An 18,961-nucleotide genomic window follows, 5' to 3' on the forward strand; every position below is an offset into this window, starting at 1 on the left:
TCAGATTGGCTCTATTGAGGGGCACCCTTTCAATGATTAGCTAGACCATTAAAAGGTGGTGAAAGCTTGGAGTCTTCTTGGGCCTTTTCTGAGAATGCATCCTGTGCTGGCCATGCACCTAGCTTTTTAAATCCCCCAGTATGCAGAGGCATTTTTGAATCCCTAATTTCCCCCAAGAAACTCTTATAGCTTTTCCTATTTTTGCAATTCTTCTATGAGTTTGAATTTATTTCAAAACAAAATTTAAAATAAAAAAGCATAGATTTTGAGGTCAAAGAGGCCTGCCTTCAAACCCAAGCTCTACTACTTGTTTGCTGTGTAGTCTTTCACAAGCTATTTTCATTGGGCTTCAGTGTTTTTATCTGCACAATGAAGATTATAATACCTATTTTAAGAGTAACATTTTCTTTGCACATAGTGGATGCTTAATAAGTGGTAACTATTATTACTGCTATTCATCATACCAGGTTCATGTTCAGCAAAAAGTCAATCTATTGCTAGATTTGGCACAGGGGCCAAAGATTTCTGATAGCTTTAAAATATGATAATTCTGAATCCTACTTTTCTTATCATGCTAGATAATGAAAAAACACTATAATTGCTTTGGATCTTAACATTTTAAGAAACTGGAAGGAAGGCAAACTAAGACAACAGGTTTAGGGATAAATCTGAATGTGTTCCTGGAGAATCTCTATTGTAACAGGAAAGATCACTTCAATAACATGGAAATTAACCTAAATTAAGAAACCTAAAGTAAAAATAATAGGTAATACAAAAAGAAGTTGCCATTAAAACAATCTAGCATACCTTAAGATTAAGTGCATTTCTTCCATATATTTGACAGTTTACTATGGCAAGGTTGGTCATGGCTATTATTGTTTCATATCGTGTTGCACTGATAGTCTTAAGACCTCCACCACGTATGAGATGTACCTGTGATTCCTCTTGTTTTCTAGATTTAACAATACCTAAGTAAATAGAAGAAAACATGAGACTCAACTGTGTTAGTACTTAGAATGAAAGTTAAAAAGTATTGATATGATAATAGTGAATCATCATAAATAGGTTAGCTGTGTAAATCCTCTGGAAAAGATTCTTCATAACCTTCCCCCACCCTATCTCACCTTGTTGCTAAACTAGGTGTTGTTGTTGTTGTTGTGTGTGTGTTTTCCACATATTAGATAGTACAATTGCCTTTCAAAAAGAAAACCATATGCTTATAGATTTCTATCTAGATAAGTTAAATTCCACCAATCTCAGTCTTTTTGTGTTGTATGTAAAAATATATTTTTTAAATTTTATTAATTTACATAAGGAGCTTCTTGCTTCATAAAACTAATAAAGGACATCATATAATCTAAGTCAGATAGAGGTCACCTCCTAAGGAACAACCTTGCTTTTTCTCCTAATACCATCTTGATGCATTTTTCAAGTGCATATGTAATTCAGCTTCCTTCTCTCAGTTTGAAGACCCCATACAAGAAGAAAAATCCAAACAACTCAGAAGTTAGCCTAACAGAGATCATCTAAATTTACTTTATCATGACCCTTGTGGGCTTCACTTTCTATCAAAAATGTCCTATCCAAGTATACACCTAAGTGCAGCAGGAAAATATTGTGAAATTTTGTAATATAAATTTTATATTCATAGCCATTCTTGCTGCATTATTTGCAGCAACATATTTTACAACCTCAGTAATTCTTTTTTTTTTAACAACCTCAGTAATTCTTATGCCATTGCTTCAACAAAAGGAAATAATGCATCTTAGACCAGAGAAAACAGTGTTCAGTTTCTATTTATAAAATGGGCCCTGTGTGCCCATTTCAGATCAATAAGTGTAAAAGTTAACTGCAGCAGAAAGATGTGTGATATGATAGAGTCCTTGTCTTGGGAGAAAGTGGAGCAAGAAGGAAAGGAGAGTGAGTTAAGACCTAAGTCTGTGGCCTGCTCCCAGCTCACCTATCCTCATGGACTAAGTCCAAGCCGTTGGTTTTTGAGTGGAAATGAAGGATATGGAGGTGGAGAGATTAAGTATAAATTCCCTGATGGATCTCTGAAGGATCTGAAGACCATTAAACTCACACCTGAAACTTTTCAAAGAAGGAACCACCAGAGTGGGACAATCTCAACAAATCAGAAGTAGCAGCATGCCTTGTTTCAGCTTATGATGTGGAGGAGGCTGAGAAGTTAACTGATGTCACAGATAATGGTACAGAATTATTGGGAGGGATACCGTGCTCTGAGAGTCCTATGGTTGCTATAATTAACAATACTGTCCTGTATATTTGAAATCTTAAAAATTCTCATAACAAGAAAAATGTAGGGTGCTAGATATTACTTTCTTGTGGTAATCATTTCACAATAAGTAAATTAAACTAGGAAAAAAGAGAAAGTTCTATAGTTGGAATGTTCTATGTTTAATCATTAATTGAATCATTAATTTGTTGTATTATTTTTTCTGTTCCAGAATTTTGACTCTTGGTTTTAAAAACAAAAATTCTCGTTCTCTAGTAAAATTCTCCAACTTATTCTTTCTTTTCTTTTTTTTTTTTTTAAGATTTTATTTATTTATTTGACAGAGAGAGACACAGTGAGAGAAGGAACACAAGCAGGGGGAGTGGGAGAGGGAGAAGCAGAAGCAGGCTTCCTGCTGAGCAGAGAGACTCATGTGGGGCTCGATCCCAGGATCCTGGGATCATGACCAGAGCTGAAGGCAGACGCTTAGCAACTGAACCACCCAGGTGCCCCTATTCTTTATTTTCTTAAACATAGTAGTCACAATTATTTTAAAATCGCCATTTGAAAACTTCAGTATCTGATTCTATGGGTCTGTTTCTATTATCTGTTTCTTTCTCCTTATTCACTTTATCCTGTTTTTAGGATGTCTTGTGATTCTTTTAAGTTTAATGCTAGACATTGTGGATGAGAATTTTAAAGGATCAGGTTAATGCAACATCTCTCCAACAAGTGTTAAATTTTCTTTGATTAGGCAAAAAGTATCACTTTGATTCATTAAGGCTTGGTTTTGAGCTTTGTTAGGGATAATCTACTTTAGTTTTGTGCCTTTTTCTAAAACATCATCCTTATTCCTAACACATGGGTCCTCTGTGTCTTCAACTAAAAGCTCAGTGTATTTACAAGGCCCCTACATTTTGGCAGAGCTTTAATTCCAATAATTGTCTTCCATGCCACTATGAAATTATATGTTCCCTTCCTTTGCATCTCAGCTGATATTTTATGCTGTGTTTCTTAGAGTTTTATCCTGCACATGCACAGATTAGAAATTAGCAGATATGTATGCAGATATTTGGATTCACTTCTCTCCTCTCTGAGATTTTACATCAAGCCCCAGCTATACTGACAGCTCTGAAGTCTGATGGCTATCTTCTCAACTCGGTTATACTCCCCCTTTCTACCTGTGCTCTATTCTCTAACACCACAAACGACCTCAGGCCAAAGGCAAGGTAAGTGGAGAGCTGACTCACAAGCTTCCCTTATTTCAAAGATTGTAGCCACTCACGTCAGGCCTACAATGGTTACTTTCCAATATCTTCAATAGCGTTTTTCTATATTTTGGGCAGCTTTAATAGTTGATTTTGGTGGGAGGATTTGTCCAATACAAGCTACTCAACTGGAGACAGACCAAAAGTCTTCAAGTTATTTTAAAATCTGTATCTGATAATTCTAACACCTGGCTCTCCTGTGGGTATGTTTTCACTGTTTACTTTTTTGCTAGTTCACATTCATTTTGTCTCTCTGTGTGCCTCACAATTATGAATTGCTTACTACACACTGTATTTGTGAAATTATTTGTAGAAATAATGTGAGTCTAGGATGATATAATTTTCTTTAAAGATTATTTTTCATTTGTTTTTGCTGGGCAACTAAAGCCAAAGCACTTAGAACAGTGACTGGCATGTGGAAAGTAGTTAATTTTCATTATTTCATGTTTACCTGCCCCACCCAGATTAAGGATCCTTTTTATGTTCCCAACATCAGTCCAGTTTGGTTTAAAGTCAATATTTAAAAAAAAAATAGTTGCTAAGTAAATGGCCTGAAGAGCTGAGTTGAGCTCTAAAAATGTGGTGAGACATATATATGAATCACGCACACATACACTGACACACAAAGTCATGAATATTTTTATAGAGAGGTAAAGTTATATGCAGTTTTTTAAAGAATGATACAGCATTTACCTTCAGGTAGGTTTGGTGTGCTTTGCCTCGGAGTACTTTCTACCTTTTCAGATTCTGCTACCTGAGTTTCTAGAAAAAAGAAAAAAATGAACCAACTTTTGGATTCCTGTGAAAATTTGTGTTAAGGGTATTGTTATTTCATTATAATTATTCATCTTTTAATGAATTTGTATTATACATGGAAATGTGTCCATGAAGGCATCCATCAGCATTGGCATTCTGCTTCTGGATTTCATCTAGATTACCTTCTGAATGATTGTTTATTCCCACTGCTCTTTTATATTGACTTTTCTGATCCTTTGAACGTCCTCATCTGGTTCCCACTACCACCATCAAGGTAAAGCATCCGGTTTGACCTTGGGAGACCTCCAAAGTCAGTATTTCTGCTACTGCATTCTGGCTCAAATATTGAATGTATGAGCCAAAAGTGATCCCATCATCCAAACTGCAAACACAAGGGATAACTACCCTTTGCTCTCATGCCATCTCTCTCCCTTGCTCTACTTGAGCTCATTATCACAAACCATGTTCAGAATGCATTTACCTAACAAAGACTGTCTTTGAGGTTTTCTTGGCAAAACTGGTGTTGGTATGGAGATGGGACCTGGAAAATGAGTAATACTTAGTACCACAGCAGTATCTTGTTTTAAATGTTTAGCCCACCATCTTCTTCCTTTAACAGGACTAGATCTTGTTATAGGGCTTGGCACAGTTGCTCTTGCACCTATCAGAGGTTGCCTAAAAGTGTAGGTAGATGCAGATAGAACTTCCTTGGGTTTGGGAGAAATAGCTGGGGAAGTAGTACTTGGAAGTCTGGAGAACTCTGAGGAGAAAATCACAATGTCTTTGAACATGTCACCAAAATAAATATTTTTTATTTTTGATGATTTTTCTTTTGATTTTCTTGACCTTTTCATTTGTCTTATTTCTTTCCCAAAAACACGACTTGAGGCTGAATGACAGGTTGGAAAAAATAAGGAACCAGTAGCAGTCTCTGGAATGTGCCAATACACATTCTTAGAAGTTTTTCTGGGTATTGAAATAGTAGTCACTCTTTCTTGTATATAATGATCAAGAAAGAGATTTTGGATATTGACAAGGGTTTGTGGTTGACTTCTTGAAACATCAGGAAAACTAGTTTTCTTTCTTTCAATTGAAGTGGTTTCATCTTGAATGAACGTTACATGTTTTGGCTCAGTTTTACCAGTCTTGGCTAAACCAGAAAGAAAAGAAAACACAATTAGTTTATATTTTTCAAGGTATCAGGGACAAAACTATTAATGTGTTAGCATTCATAGCTTTTCTTTATTTACTCACCCCTCTTTCACCTTCTAAAATTTTCTGTATGTTTGCTCAGCTATCAGGACTTTTGTTTAGCTGACTGGGATAAAGTTTGAGTTATCAACTGGAGAAGTGGAAAGACTAAATTGTATTAGGTTTAGAAAGGGTAGGGAGAAACTCTTGGAAGAACAGAATTGATAGAATAATAGGACATAAAGGGAGGTGTTTTTTTGTTTGTTTTGTTTTGTTTTTGAGCAGTTACTACTAAAACTGAAGTATGGGTAGGCAAAAATGATCTGGATGAAGTTTTGCTATTTATCTATCTCTTCCTCATTTGAAACTTCTTCAAGCAAAGACATTTCTTTTCAATGCCAAATGGCGGACCAATGTCCAAACACTATAACATCCTGATATTGGCTACAACGTACTACAAGTTCAGTTAGGTTACAATGGTAAATGTTCTTTTCTCTCTTAGGTCCAGAAAATGCACTGTGCCTGCATTCTTCAGTACCTTACTACACAAATATGCTTTCTCTCTCCTTTGTGACTGAATGTGAAATGACTTTTCTTCCATTGTCTCAGTTGAGTACAATAAATGATGAGGACCTCTACATTAAGGCAAGGCTTGGAAAGAGATGGCCAAAACAAGTCCAACTCTCACCCTTTTAAGAGATGGCTGAAGACTGGCCCGAATTCAGAGAGAGGAATTCCTCTGAATAGCACTATTGGGGTGGTATGTGTTTTCCTGAACTTCCCCTCCCTGAGGAGGGTGGATTAGGATGATTTTTCCCCCACCTCAAGCCATGTGAGGGGAATTCTCAGAGAAGCATTTATAGAAAAAGAGGAGTGTATGCCACAAGGAGAATATAACATCTTACCACTCCCCTACTCACACCCCCCACTAATACAGCCCTTCCAGGGCTGTGTTCCAGTTGGAGCAAGGCAAGAGGGTCCTTGAAACTACTTGATCTGTATCTTGTGGGATTTCAGGGGGTGCTGAGACTGATGTGTGATTCTTACCTTCATTCCTTAACTCTTCCCCACCCCTAACCCCACCTATGCAGGAGCAGAAACTATCAGTTGTGGAAAAGAAGTAAAGAACAAGATGGAAGAACTTATTATGACCCTGTTTCCTTTGACTTGTCTACAAATTAGCAGACCCAGTCTGAGCTGGGAGAAGGGGCAAGGTTTGAGCACATGCTTGTTAAAAGTAATGATTTAGGTTGAACTATTTGTTTAATATCTGAAAATGAAACCAGGCTCATAGAGGACAGTGATGAGAAAATCCTGGGAAGAGAGATCGGTGCCATATGAGTGTGAAGGGCAGTAGTAGGAAGAGAAGAATGTTTCCTTCCTCCTTATATAAAACTAATAAAAAATAGCTCATTCAATAAAATGGTTATACCACTATCTTCACCTTTTTTCCCCTCTCTCCCATATTAAAACAAACATGGTAACACAAGCAAAATCCTCAACAAACTCCAGACCTCCACCACCATCTCACCATAGTTATCCTTCCCTTCAATGGCAAACTGAAGTAATTTACACTCAGTTTGATTTCTTTTCTTCTCCTCTCTGTTGTTTCACTTTATTTAATCTAACTTTTAATTAAATTAATGGACTTTATTTTTAGAACAGTTTTAGATTAAAAAAAAAAACTTGAGCAAGAAGACAGTTCCCATACATTCCCCTCCCTTGCACACAGTTTTATCTATTATTAACATCTTGCATTAGTGTAGTACATTTATTATAATTGATGAACGAATGTTGACATGCAATTAATTAGAGTCCATAGTTTATATTAGGGTTCATTCTCTGTGTTGTTCAGTTCCATGGATTTTGACAAATGAGTCATGTCATGCATTCACTATTACAGTATCCTAAAAAATAATTGCACGACCTTAAAATTCCCTGTGCTTCACCTGTTCAACACTTCTCCTCTCCCTGAACAAACTTCTGGCAACCACTTATATATTTTTTATTGTGTTATTATTTTGCCTTTTGGATACTTCAGAAAATTCATGTTGAGGGTGGTATGATAGTTATTAGTCTTTTAATGAATTCGTATCATTCACAGAAATGTGCCCGTGAAGGCATCCATCAGCATTGGCATTCTGCTTCTAGAGTTCATCTAGATTCCCCTCTGAATGATTGACTATGGTACCTAGTCTTCTCCTTTTCTAGTTTCCCAGGGTAAAAGCTTAGAGTATTTGTTTTAGATTAATCTTCTTTTCCTAATATATGCATTCAAGGCTCTACATACCCTCTAAGCCCTACTTTTGCTGTGTACCACACATTTTGATAGGTTGTATTTTTATTTTCATTTAGTTCAAACAATTTTAAAATATCTCTGTGACTTCTTTGACCCATGTCCTAGCTAAGTGTGTTGTATAATCTCCAAATATTTTGGGACTTCCACATATCTTTCAGTTATTGATTTTTAGTTTAACTCTATTGTGTTCTGAGAGCAAATAGTGTAAAATATCTGTTCTTTGGAAGTGTGTTTTATGGCTCAGAATGTGGTCTGGCTTGATGAGTGTCTTATAGGAGTTTGGGAAGATGTTTTCTGCTGTTGTTAGATGAAGACAATTGGATCCTATTGATTGTTGGTACTATTCGGTTCAACTATATCCTTACTAGTTTTCCACCTGCAAATCTATTACTAACAAGGAATGTAGAATTCTTATACTATAATAGTGGAGTTATCTATTTCTCCTAACAATTCTAGCAGTTTTTGCCTCAGATATTTTAACTCCCTCTTTTGGATACATGTCAAAGATTATTATGTCTTCTTAAAGAATTGACCCTTTTATAATTAAGAATTGCCTCTATTTATCCCAAATAATTTTTATTGTTCTGAATGTGCTCTGTCTGAAATTAATATAGCTTTTTCAGCTTTTTAAAAAATTAGTGTTAGTACAGTATGTCTTTCTTTGCACCTTTACTTTTAACCTAAAGGAAGTTATACTTAAAGTAAGTTTCTTATAGACAACAGAGAGTTGGGTCTTGTTTATCTGCTATAACAGTTTGTCTTTTAATTGGTATACTTAGACCATTAATTTGTAATGAATTATGGACATTATTGGCTTAATGTCTGCCACATTTATAAAGTTTTCCATTCTTTACTATTGTTTTGCTGCTGCTGCTGCTTTTTTTTAATCTTCCCTTCCTTTTCTTCTTTTTCTGGTTTCAACTGAGCATTTTATGATTCAGTTTCTCAGTTTCTCTCTTAGCATATCAATTGGACTTCTTTTAAAAAAATTTTAAGTGGTTTCCCTGAAGTTTGTGATATACACTGATAATTCATCTGATTCTACTTTCTTTTATTTTTAGTTGATATATACTTTATTGATTGGTATTCGTACTTTAAATTTCAGCTATCTTGATACGCAAAAAAACAAGACAACCTAAGTTTGATGTGCTGCATTTAGAAAGGATATTTAATTTATAATAAAAGTTTCTTTTATTGTCCTTTCAGAGTGTCCTCCCATTTACTTTTCAAACCATTATGACTTGGAACTTCCCACTTCTACTACCAAAGCTGTTATCACAAAGTTATTGATGTCTGGTTGCTAAACCTAATGGATACACATTATTACTATTTGACCTCTTTTTAGCATTTGATACTTTAATCTACTCTCTACTCCATGAAATTCGCTCTTTCCTTGGCTCTCATGAGGACACCATCATTTCTCCATTAATGCCACCTGGCTATTCACCTTTCTCTAGACAAATCTTTCTTTCCAAATTACCATTTAATATTCCCAAAAGTTCTATCATTATCCCTCTGACTTTATCTGACTTTAACTAATTTTCCATATACAGTAATTCTAAGTCTGGGTCTGGAAGCCCTAAGCACCTCAAATGTCTCATGTTTACTCATCAACAGTTTCTGTTCTTCATCTCATCGAGGTACATCTGTTATCTCGTCACACACATGTGCATACACACACACCACACACACACACACACTGGAATCCTGGATTCTTGAATTCTTCTTGTAATTAGCTTCCTCTAGCTGCTGTAACAAATTACCACAAACTTGGTGGCTTAAAGCAACAGAAATCGACTCTCTCACACTTCTGGGGGCCAGAAGCCAAAATTATACCACTGAGCCAAAAATTCAGGTGTCAGCATGGCCGTGTTCTCTCTGGATTCTCTTATGGAGAATCCATTCCTTGCCTCTTCCAGCTTCTGGTGGCTGCTAGCACTCTGTGGTTTGTGGCCACATCATGCTTATCCTCAAGGCCAGCATCTTCAAATCTCTCTTTGCTCCATCTTCATATCATCTTCTTCTTTGTGTGCGTAATCTCCCTCTGCCTCTCTCTTATAAGGATACATGTGATTGCATTTTGGGCCCACCTGGCTAATCTAAAATAATCTTTCATCACAAGATTCTTAACCTGATTCTATCTGTAACCCCATATAACTTTTTTTCCATATAAGATAACTGTAGAGATTAGGATATTGTTATCTTCTTATGGGGTTACTTTTCAGTCCACATACTTCCAATTCCTCAGTCCTCACATATAACACACCCAATGAATCACCTCCAGGCTATACTCAAATTATATATGTCAGCTCCAAAGCTTCTAATTCTCTGCTTCTTTTCCTCCCCCACTCCACTCCCCTCTCCTTTTCTATCAGGAGAATCAAAGAGGAAGTGAGCTATTGTTCTGAAGGATTCATGCCCCATGTCCTCTGTTTTACAGTGGAGAAAAGGATTGAAAAATCATTGACCTAATTAAGCTCTGCTGTTTCAGAATAGAAATAAGACCCACCAACTGAATGACTTCCCAAAGCCATGCATCATATCAGTGTTGGAACTAAGACCAGCACTCAGATCCCTGGACTCCCACTCTAGGGCCTTTTGCACTTTCCAAGTTGCTGCAAGTCAGTAAACAATTGCAGGCCGAGTAAGAAGTATTACAAGTAGTGTAATGTCTCACAACTACACAATGATTTTAAAGTTTATGAAGTGCCTTCACACAGGGTCTTGCATTTTAAACTTCTTCTCTTGCAGTTAAGTGATATTTTTTTAAAAACCCAGATTTTCCCTTCTAATTTTCACTTTCATCATCCTACTTGACATCAATTTAACTTCAACCTTGATTTTCTGACATAGCCTGATAACATTTCCATCAAATTATCTGAGTCTTATCAGTGATAACTCAGATTCCTTAGTTTGGTGAATAAAACCTATGTGAATTGGATCCACTTCACCTAACCTTGCTGGGTAATAACTCATTAACTTCTAGTGGAAACCTCCAGATACTCTAATTATTACTGACAACCACAAAGCCCACCCTACTCATGTGTAATTTCATTTCTTAGGTTGATCACACCGTGTGAAATACCTTCTCTTATGAACCAACTGAAATCATTTTCTTCTTTCAAAGTCTACATTAAGCCTTATTCAATCCGTTTTTCCTGATTAATATAGCCCACACTTAACCGTTTTCATTCATTACATAAACATTTAGCACATGCCATGTGCCAGCTGTACACAGTGCTGAGGGTACAACCACCTAGCACAGACCTTACTACCAGCAAACATCTCACAAATTAGTATAGAAACTAGGCAGGTAAACAGTTACACTAGAGGGGGCACCTGAACCGCTCAGCAGGTTAAGCATCTGCCTTTGGCTCAGGTCATGATATCAGAGTCCTGGGATCAAGTCCCACATCTGGTTCCCTGCTCAGTGGGCAGTCTGCTTCTTCCTCTTCCTCTTCCTCTGCCCCTCCCCCTGCTTGTGTGCTCTCTCTCTCAAATAAATAAATAAAATCTAAACAACAACAACAACAACAAATCAAACCGAACCAACCAACCAACCAAACAAAACCAAAAGAGTTACACCAGAGAATAAGTCCTTGGTGGGGTAATGGTAGAATACTACGTGAGCATAAAGGAAGGTACTCTGATTTGAGGAGGGAAGAGATGCTTAGGGAAATCCTCCCAGTGAAGATGCTATCTGTCTTTTCAATTCTGTACTTCCCAAGTTTTTGATACATTTCCCCATGATTTCTTTTTTTTTTCCTAACATATTAAATTTCTACTTTTCTAAAAGACTCCTCTGCCATCAGAAATTATACAGATCTCCTCTATAAAACATATTTCATTCCACTTCTACTAATTCCTCAAGTCTTAGTTCAAGCCCCATTCCTGCCCCAGTACTCTCTCCTATCTATGAACTACTGTCTGTACCATTAATTGGGCATAAATTCTATGCTGCCTTATACTGTTATTTAAGGTTCTGATTTTATGTGTAACTCATCTCTAGAACTTGATTAAAGGTCTTAAAATGTCCTAAAAGACTTGTACCAGATCATTCAGGTTATTAATTCCCTACAGTATCTAGAATCATATGCAAATTATAGATATTTATTTCAGGGTTTTATTTCAAATGTGTTGAATATTCATTTTTATAAACTGTACTTGAGTCATTTTAAGTATTAATGAACAAATATTTTAAACACCTATTACACGCAAAGTCCTCCACCAAAAGCCTTCAGAAACATGGGATTAGTAACGGCCAAGGTCATAGAACCTCTGAGTTGACAAAAAGCAGGAGAGGCCCCCCCACCCCCCAAAAAGAATTAGTCAGTCCTGTACTCAACAGATAAACCTCAACTAAAAGATGAATGAAAAAACTACAACAAAAGAACTGGTGGTGAGCAGTAAATCCACATAAATGTGTGGGTATTATTTTTATAGAACAGGTTGTAAATGTAGAAATGTAGAACACCTAAAGAAATGTAGAAAGAACATAACAAAAGTTGAAAGGGACAGTGGGATAGGAGATTGGAGGTAGTATAGGCATGTTGATTTATACATCTTTAATAGCCTCATTCAAAGGTAGTAATTTAACATTGTAAATCAAGTTACGGACTAGATATATTTTAACAGTATAAATGTTGACACTAAAATAAGGAAATATGTTATAAAATAATGAACACAATCAATGAAAATCAGGTGGTTGAGGAGACTGAAAAGGGGAAAGAAGTGGAAATATGCTACTTTTATCATTGCTGTAAGTAAGGAGTCAATATACCGCACACGGAAGTACAGGATTATGGGTATATTATATAGAGTGATAGTTATTCAAGTGGCTTGTCTTCACCTCATAGCACTTATCACAGGGTAATTTTACATTTACTTACATGATTATTTGATGCAACCAGAGGGTAATCAATGAAGAGGATGGACAGTGTCTCTTTCGCTCACTATTACACCCTCAATTCCTAGCACTGTGCTCAAAAGTATGGTCAATTCTTGTTATTTCTGACTGTTCTGTTCTATAAAAATCTCAGTGAACACTGAATTATCCAACACTGAGCCGTTGCTTCTAGGAAAAATCCAGTGTTAGGTTCTTCTAGGTCTCTGCTCTCAACAGTATCAGCAACCAATCACTACACAATCTTCTTTTATACGTGTTTCTATTTAAAGACACTTTAAAGATTTTATTTATTTATTTTTGACACACAGAGAGAGAGAGAGCAAGAGAGGGAATACAAGCAGGGGAGTGGGAGAGGAAGAAGCAGGCCTCCCGCTGAGCAAGGAGCCTGATGTGGGGCTTGATCCCAGGAACCCGGGATCATGACCTGAGCCGAAGGCAGATGCTTAACCACTGAGCCACCCAGGCGCCCCTAAAGACACTTTAATATATATTGTTGATTCATTAATATTGAACAGACAGCCAACAACACTGCAGCTTATGCCTGAAGGCAGCTTAGCCAATATATATGTTTTTTGTCTTTAAGGCACAGGCTTTCTTTGTGCTTAGGAACACAAGACAGCACTATGCCCCAGGGGGCTCTTTTAGACAGCAAAATCACCAACAAAAAGCACAAAAATTTTAAAAACGGGCACTGAGAAAAGATTGAAAACAGACTGAGCAAGGGGCTGTTGTTTACAGTATGAGAACTGAAATAAGAAGGCAGAGCGTATCCCTTGTTGGATGTCCACTGGGAGCGTGTGTTTTCACCATCCTGGTCATAAGGACCAAGAGTCACCCTATATACTGCTCTCCTGCATACAGTTCACCTATTATAAAAGGAGAAAGAGCTCTCTCTACGGCTCTGAAGTATTCTGCATACCATTGAGTTAAAAAGACAAACTACAGGGGCACCTGGGTGGCTCAGTTGTTTGGGTACCTGCCTTTGGCTCAGGTCGTGATCTCAAGGTTGTGGGATCAAGTCCCCTATCAAGGCTCCTTGTTCAGCAGGGAGGCTGCTTCTCCCTCCATCTCTCCTTGCTTGTGCTCTCTCTTCCTCTTTCTCTCTCTGACAAATAAATAAAATTACAAAATGGTGAAGTACAGCACAGGGTACTGCTTTGGGGGTCAGAAATAATTTTAGCAGTTAGGTAAATTTGCACCTATGGAATCCACGAACAATGAGGATCAACGGTAATTGTAGAATTGAATTGGATGTTATCATCTCACAACAAACATTTGTAAGTTACTGGTTATTAGTGGGTGTCTCTTTTACTATTGTGATTCTGAACTGTGCAAGTTAAGGAATTTCTATGAAAACTAAATAAACTTAATAACATGTCTGACTAATACACATACCTGTATGGACTTTCTTCTTACTTAAAGGCAGCTTAGGGAATTTTGGAGGTAAAGGTCTTCGAAGTAGTTGTGGGTGCTCTTGCATTTTAATGAACAATAAGCACTGTTTTTCACAGCTATTAATTGAGAGTTGCAAACGTTTTGATTATGCTTGAACTGTTGCTGAAAAATCATTCATTACAGTCTAGATTACATCTTAGTGAAAATCATTCTGTGCTAATATCGTACTGAGTCCAAGCAGAATTCCTTATAAAAGAGAGGATAAGAAAGAAAATTCTTTAAAACTTCTAGAAAGAATCTAGATAAAATTTAGGTTTACAATTCACACAGAATCTTAACATACATATACTATTACCAATCAGGATCATTCTAAAATTTCCCACGTTAGCAAAAATATTCAGTCTGCCAGTATTATATCATCTAGTAAATACTGATTTTCCAGAGCAGTAGAAACAACACTCATTTTTTTCCTCTACCTTCAAAATGTTATCACTTCACATATTCGGAAAAAGATTTGGTCAAAAAGATAAGGAAGTCCCTCCATGACAGCCTCTTAAGACCCACAATACCTAACCATTCACAAATAAGTTGTTTTCTTTCTGTAATAACGACTTGTTATAAACTGCAACCACTACTAGTTGGGTTATACTATTTAATCAAAAAATAAGATGATCTTCAATCTAGTTAGATTTTCCAGGATCTCTATTCCAATTAGTACTATTTAGAAATGATGCCAGAAGATGGACCCCCAAAACATGACCTTAGTTTTCAGGGCAGCATCAAAGTGCCTGACCCATCACTCTTCCGTTGACAGTCCAGAAGGGAATGCACTGGAGCTGCATAAATAGGCCGTTTTATCCCTAATAGATAACTTTGCACACAAGGGCTCAAGGTATTATCCCTGTTAGTACGTCCACTCGATGCTGGTAATTTTCCTCCCATATTATCGGAAAATACCGTTCCATCCTTTAAGGCAATCAGCTGCTTCTCAAAATAACTGGCTTTTCCTCTTTCCTCTTTGCCTCGGAATTTAGGCAGCAAGGTAATGGTCAATGGAGGTGGCGGGTCTTCCCGCGGGAAGCACCTAGGTTACCCTCGTCCCCTGGCAAAGCGGACAGAGGCCAGGGCGACTGGCCCTAGCAACCGGAAGCGATAATACCGCCCTGGCCGCCCGACTCGCAGGCGCTAGAGAGGAGGGCGGGGCCGGGCGGGGCCGGGCGGGGCGCGTGCCCGAGGAGCCTCGGGGAGCGGGTCCCGCCGCTCGGCTCGGCTCCGTGCGCGCGGAGCCCACTGGCCTTTCTCGGCCGTGGCGTCCGGCTGCCGGGAGGCTGCGCGCGGTGGGGGCTGGAGGAGAAGTCCGCTCCGTGTGCACCTGCTGTACGGAACCCCGTGGTGACAATCGTTATTACTATTTTCATTCTTAATGACAATGACCACTCTTACTTATTTACTCTTCTGGATTACACGACTTATCTAGGGGCTGGGCTGGCCGTCTTTAATGCTGCCCTTGGGAGCAGCCGGGTCCCGTTGCTGATTTTGTAGTACCCCCCCCCCCCCCCGAAAAGCGAACGCTCTTGTTTTCTTTCTGTTCATTTCATGCAAATTGTTTTCTCTTTCTGATCCTTTCAAGTTCCTGGATGAAGAGAAACTGAGTAGCAATAGGGACATGAAGGGTCCAAACGGGTTTTAAAAGAACCCCGTTTCTCACTGTTAACGGTGATGTGATTATCATAGTATGGCTTGTCTTCTCTGTCATGGTGTTGATAAACCTGGACATACAGTGGTCCGTACATCGTCTGTGTTTGCATGTGTGTGCGTGTGTCTCTGAAGATTTGAGGGAGAACGAGTGTGAGAGAACTCATCAGGTAGGTGTGTAAATCCCAGCTCAGAAAGTAAAGCAGATGGAGCTTCCTCCCAGTCTCATTTTTCCCCCTTAAGTGCAAGTGTAGGAACTTTAGGAACAGGTGTTGGAAGATGAGAGACTTCTGCATAAATCTGCCCAGCTTTGGGGATCTTTTAAGATTTAGTCCCTAACCAAGTCCTCCTTTTTTTTCTCCTTAGGAGCAAGCATATATTTTAAAGCAGTTAATGAAAAAAGTGGAAAAGTAAAAAAGTAATTCATCAGACTCTGGGAAATAGCAGCTTGTTTTTCTTTAGAGTATTATTAGCACGTGGTTTCTTTTTCTTTGTGGGATTACTGAGTCCCAATGAAACTGTGGCGGCTGGCGTGGATTTATATCACTTTTGCCCGTGTCTACTCCGTAGTTTGATTAGCCTCTCAGAAAAACAAAGTTGACAGCAATAGGCAGATATGATTGCTAGGTTTTGTCTCAAATAATATTTGTTGTGCATATTTTGTAAGCGTGAAAAGTGTTTATGTTTTTAGGCATAAAAATGTATATTTTATATACTTAATCTGTGTTTCAATATTTAAATTGAGTCAGGTTCTTGTGTTCTCAAAAGTTGTTGGAACCATGAGAACTACTGAGATGTACTTTTACTGAACAATGCTTGGCCTTTAAAATTTTTGCTTAGTGACTCATGGTCACAATCAAGGCAATGTCCTTATCAATAATTTAAGGAAAAAAATGCTTTGTCATATATGAAATCAGGTACCAGACTTCATTTCCTGCAGATCTCTTCTAGCAAGTATCTACAGACAGAACCTTGGGCTGTTTAATATGGAAACGATGTACAAATGTAGACTGGATTTAGAAAACACAAATCACATTCAATTTGGATTATTTTAGTATTTTTATTTCACTTATTAATTTTTTTTTTACTATTTTTGAAAATGTTATTACCTCATTTTTTTTTTTTCCTTTAAAAAAAAAACACACATGTCTCTTTAAGGACTAAAGCTCCATCTTTGACTTTAAGGGTCTGTTTTACCTGTTGTACAGTATGGTCAGCCTATTTATTTGTCCCATTAGCTTTGCAGTTTTGGCAGAACCATGTGATGAAGCTTGTGAAACTAAACCACAACACTTTGGCTCTTTTAGCAGATTGTATTAAGGAAGCCAGAGCAATGGTGAGCCAAGGTTATACACATCCTGTGTTTTTGTGCTTTTTTTTTTAATGTTGCTAAAAATGAGATAAAAGTTTATGCAAAAGCAACCTTAGGCACCCTGAAGTTAATGCTATTGATTTTTCTAATGCTTGGGGAATACTTGGGGAATCTCAGATTTGCCTGTTAGGTGAGAGGACACAGCTCTGCTAGAAAGGTGTCGAAATTGTTGCTAGAAATCTTTACTATTTTCCATATACCTCTCTCCTCTTTCCTTTTAAACATAACAGGTTTACTGAATTGTTTCATTAGTGTAGATTTAATCTAACATTTTACCATGTGGAAATAACTGCAGTAATTTGTATTTTTATGCTCATATTAGTTTTTTTGGAGGTTCTTTTTAAAAACGAAGAGTTATTTTTGTGTGCATGTTGGTTAAACTGTTGAGTCCCTACAGTAACCCAGAGCACCACAGCGCTTTTGAGAAAGAGGTATTTACTTGGTCTGAATTTATTCAATTCTATATACAGTACCAGGAAACGTCTTACTCTTCACCAGTCACAGTGGCTTAAATTTATAGATTTTTTTTGTGTGTTTTCATGCTACATAAAGAACAGTTTTATATTTTTCTTAAATGTTAATAAAGATATTTTGAAGCTGCTTTTCTTTTTATCTCTCATATCTGAAAGCTTCATTTCTGTTCTTAATTATTTTAATTATTTCTGGCCCGTTATTTAGTTACTTCTTTTTGTCTTTCAGGATGGTAGTTATTTCCTTTCCTTTGTTTGAAGTAGAGATTCATCCTGAGATTCATTTAAAAAAAAATTTACTAAGGAAATGATTTAAAAATTGTTAATAAGAAAATATCATGCAACCTGCATCATAGAATTTAAAAAAAAATCTTTAAAAAAAATCTTAAAAAAAATCCTAAACATAATGAAAGGACAGTGTCTGTTTTTAAAAGCATATTCATGGATTTACTCATTCATTCCAAAGAGATTTATTGGAAACCTACTATGCATAAGATACTTTGGAGATGCTAAACTGTAAGCTTTATTAAACAACTTATAATGATTCATTTGAGAATATATAATTTTAGACAGTGAAATGAAATTTTAAATCATTTTCAAAGGCTTTACTTATCTATTAAGTACTTGAGGTTTTTAAAATTTTTTTTAACTTTTTTTTGTTTTGTTGTTTGGGTAGAATAGTGTTATTTATTTACACTACCCCGAATACTTGAAAATAGTTGTGTATTTCCTTTGCTTCAGTGATGGTTTTAGACAGCTTATCTGTACCTGGGAGATATTAGATATCTATGTATATTGTGTGACTGTATCCTTCACCAAAAAAGGTAAAAAAAATATTTGTTTCCTTTATGTTAGGTTGACTAAGCAACCTTGCCTTTGGTGCTGTGAATGATGAAATGTCAATGTTGGTTACTTACTCTGTGGGAAGGCACTGTTCTTAGCTTTGATTTTGTTTTATCTTACTCCAGAATTATCATGCTAATTGCACATTCTCATATCTGCATCAAATTTCAATCAAAGGCCAGGTAACATAGCTCAGCTCCTTAGGGTTCAAATCCCTGGCTGCCCTTTCTTAGTTTTCTGCCCTTGGGCCAGCTGCTGAGCCTAAGCCCCTTTGGTTTCCTCACCTGTAAACCTGGGGTAAAATGGGACCTAACTCAGGGTATTGTGAAGATCTAAAGCAATAATCTGTGTCTAGGACTTAGTTTTGTGCTACGTACAATGAGTCCTCATTAGATGCTAATTGTTAGGAAACAAATGGCCCAGGTGTCCTGTCTGCATTGTCCCTGCTTTATGTGATAATAGTTGATGATTGGTGAATCCTGGGCATTTAGTCATAAAATATAGCACCTAGTTGGCTACCATTTCGGGCA

General features: G+C 37.1%; 1 protein-coding gene across 1 annotated transcript in view; it reads right to left on the bottom strand.

The window, feature by feature from the left end:
• LOC111146875 (leucine rich repeat containing 63) overlaps nt 1–14,225 on the bottom strand; it is a 39,064-nt gene extending 24,839 nt beyond the window's left edge. Inside the window, exons 1-4 of the mRNA XM_022502597.1 lie at nt 14,052–14,225; nt 4,742–5,410; nt 4,198–4,266; nt 808–968 (exon numbers count right to left, since the gene is read on the bottom strand). Coding sequence (XP_022358305.1) covers nt 808–968; nt 4,198–4,266; nt 4,742–5,410; nt 14,052–14,136 — 984 coding nt within the window. The 5' untranslated portion in view covers nt 14,137–14,225. The remainder of the gene's footprint in view (nt 1–807; nt 969–4,197; nt 4,267–4,741; nt 5,411–14,051) is intronic.
• Between the last annotated feature and the right edge of the window lie 4,736 nt (nt 14,226–18,961).

This window comes from Enhydra lutris, unplaced genomic scaffold (genome assembly GCF_002288905.1).
Source record: "Enhydra lutris kenyoni isolate GAN:26980312 unplaced genomic scaffold, ASM228890v2 scaffoldscaffold15, whole genome shotgun sequence".
Classification (NCBI taxonomy): domain Eukaryota; kingdom Metazoa; phylum Chordata; class Mammalia; order Carnivora; family Mustelidae; genus Enhydra; species Enhydra lutris.